General features: G+C 52.4%; 1 protein-coding gene across 1 annotated transcript; it reads left to right on the plus strand.

Annotated features, from left to right (window-relative positions):
* The first annotated feature begins 520 nt into the window (after positions 1–520).
* On the plus strand, positions 521–1,166 carry LOC147965956 (RING-H2 finger protein ATL14-like). The gene has a single exon (XM_087527012.1). The coding sequence runs from the start codon at positions 643–645 to the stop codon at positions 1,024–1,026; it is 384 nt and encodes a 127-aa protein (XP_087383138.1). The 5' UTR covers positions 521–642; the 3' UTR covers positions 1,027–1,166.
* Positions 1,167–2,164: the final 998 nt, after the last annotated feature.

The following is a 2,164-nucleotide window of genomic DNA, read 5'->3' on the forward strand; positions in this document are numbered from 1 at the left end:
CCGTGACGCCCGGCAGCGCCAGGCCTCGCCGCGCCCGACCCCTGCAGCGCCCGGCCTAGCCGCGTCCGGCAGCGCCTGGCCTGGCCTCGCCCCGCCGCACCCTCGCGCTCGCCGCACCATGCTCTTGACGCTCGTGGTGCTTGCGCATCAGCCTCCCCGCGCGCTACGAGCTCCCTTGCCCTGCCTGCTACGTGTTTGAGAAAATGTCAGAGCGGACATGTTGAAGATGGGTCTACCTACCGTTGGGCGCACTCGCGGACCCAAATAAAAAAGCGGACACGAACGCGCGGACGGGCGACCCAAACAGACAAAAAGCAGACAAAACCGATGTCCGTTTGGATCGCCCCGTTGGTTTCTCTTAGTGGCGATGTATGTCTACGAAACCGGACACGTATTTGTTATTACAATATCTATCCTAGTACTAGGGGCGATGTGGCAATGGCATCATGAACTTGAAGTTGCACGTCGCAACCTGTCTAACCTGTAGCGCTCGGGCTTGGCCAATAACACACCTCACTGAAAAGTCAGAGCTCGCTCGGAAGTTTTCCGATATTTAGTCAGCGGCTCTGCAGTGCTAGTTTTTGTACCTCACAAGCGTACGGCACCTCCATAGACCATAGCCAAGGAAGGAATCCAGCCCGCATGGTGCTCTCGGCCGTCCTGCTCGCGGCAGGCATCACGCTGATGCTCGTCGTGCACATCCTCGTGGTCCTCTGGGTGCTGAGGCGGGGCATGACCGCCCGCGTCGCCGAGCACGCGGAGGAAGAAGACGCAGGCCTTACCGCCGAAGAGCTCGGCGAGCTGCCATGCCACGACTTCAAGGAAGGCGGCCCCGGCGAGTGCGCGGTGTGCCTGGAGGCGTTCATGGCCGGCGACCGCTGCATGGTGCTGCCGCGGTGCGAGCACGGGTTCCACGCCGAGTGCGTCAGCTCGTGGCTGCGCAAGAGCCGCCTGTGCCCCATCTGCCGCACCGAGGTGGCCGGCGCGGTGGCCGCCGAGGTCGTCGTGGAGGTCGCTGCTGCCTGATGGCCGTCGTTGGGTAGTTGGATGCAGTGTTTGCAGGTGTTTGGCAGGTTCTCTTCTGTACTGTGTACAACGTTTCTGCATTTGTTATGTATATAGCCATCTTGTTGATTTAGATGCTCTTGCGAGGATTTCTGACTGAACATCGTGGCGAATCACGAGGCCACGCTCAAGGCCTGTCTGTGCATAGTTTGGTGCTGTTTATCAGCCGCACCACTGAAGATTTCTCGTTTGATCTTGATGCTTATTTATTCAGAAAAATGCCTCGCAGATCGAACGCTTTTTGATGGCAAATTACGTGTCGCGCGCATGGCAAATTACGTGTCGTTTGATCTTGATGCCTATTTATTCAGAAACATGAATATGTCAGGATTTACCATGCTTGTTGAAGAAAATTGCTAGGCTCATGACACGTAATTTTTCATAATAAAGGTTTGATTTGCCATGTTAGAAAAATCAGACATCAGATTTGTAGCACGGTCCTATTTATTTTTCTTAAATGGAAGAATAAAATTGAGAATCGATCGGTGTTTGGATGGTTATACTTCTAGCCCACTGGGGATCAAATCCAATGTTTCATGCTTTTGATGTTTTATTGTTGTGCATTATTATGGAGAACGGAATATGCCTCTTTGAAAACAAGACCACCGCTTGGAGGCGAGTCTCCGGTAGTCTAGGTTGCTTTGTGATAAGGCATGAATCCTTTTGTAATTTTGTTTTTTCTTGATCTGCTTTGTAAGAGGGTCTCTTCATCACCATGTATCGGTTTGGCTGGGTGTTTTTTTTTATGAAGCGGCGCGAAAGCCTTTTTGATAAAACAACACCACCGCCATAGGTGAGAGAGGGCTGGAGTTTGTTCGCCTTGACAAAGATGAAGATCTTCGCAACTCAGAGCCAACATAACGGCCACAAAGAACCACCCACAGGTCACTACTAAAAACTATCATTGATCCCTCATTACTGACCGACCCAGGACCGTCATCATAGATGAGGGTCATCGCTAACGGGCCGGCTGAGGCGTGTCCGTGATGAAGCTCTAGAGGCTCACTTGGGAAAATATAATTTGAGGCTCAGTTAGGCAGATATCCGCAGTGGCTGTTTGTCGATATATCTCTGGAAATTATATGGGTAGTCCAGCTTT

Source organism: Triticum urartu, chromosome 6A (assembly GCF_056163025.1).
Source record: "Triticum urartu cultivar PI428250 chromosome 6A, HENAU_Tu73, whole genome shotgun sequence".
NCBI classification, from domain to species: Eukaryota; Viridiplantae; Streptophyta; class Magnoliopsida; order Poales; family Poaceae; genus Triticum; species Triticum urartu.

What these genes read in the sequence shown, in the direction of transcription:
- LOC147965956 (XM_087527012.1), top strand. Translation starts at nt 643, where the DNA reads ATGGTGCTCTCGGCCGTCCTGCTCGCGGCAGGCATCACGCTGATGCTC.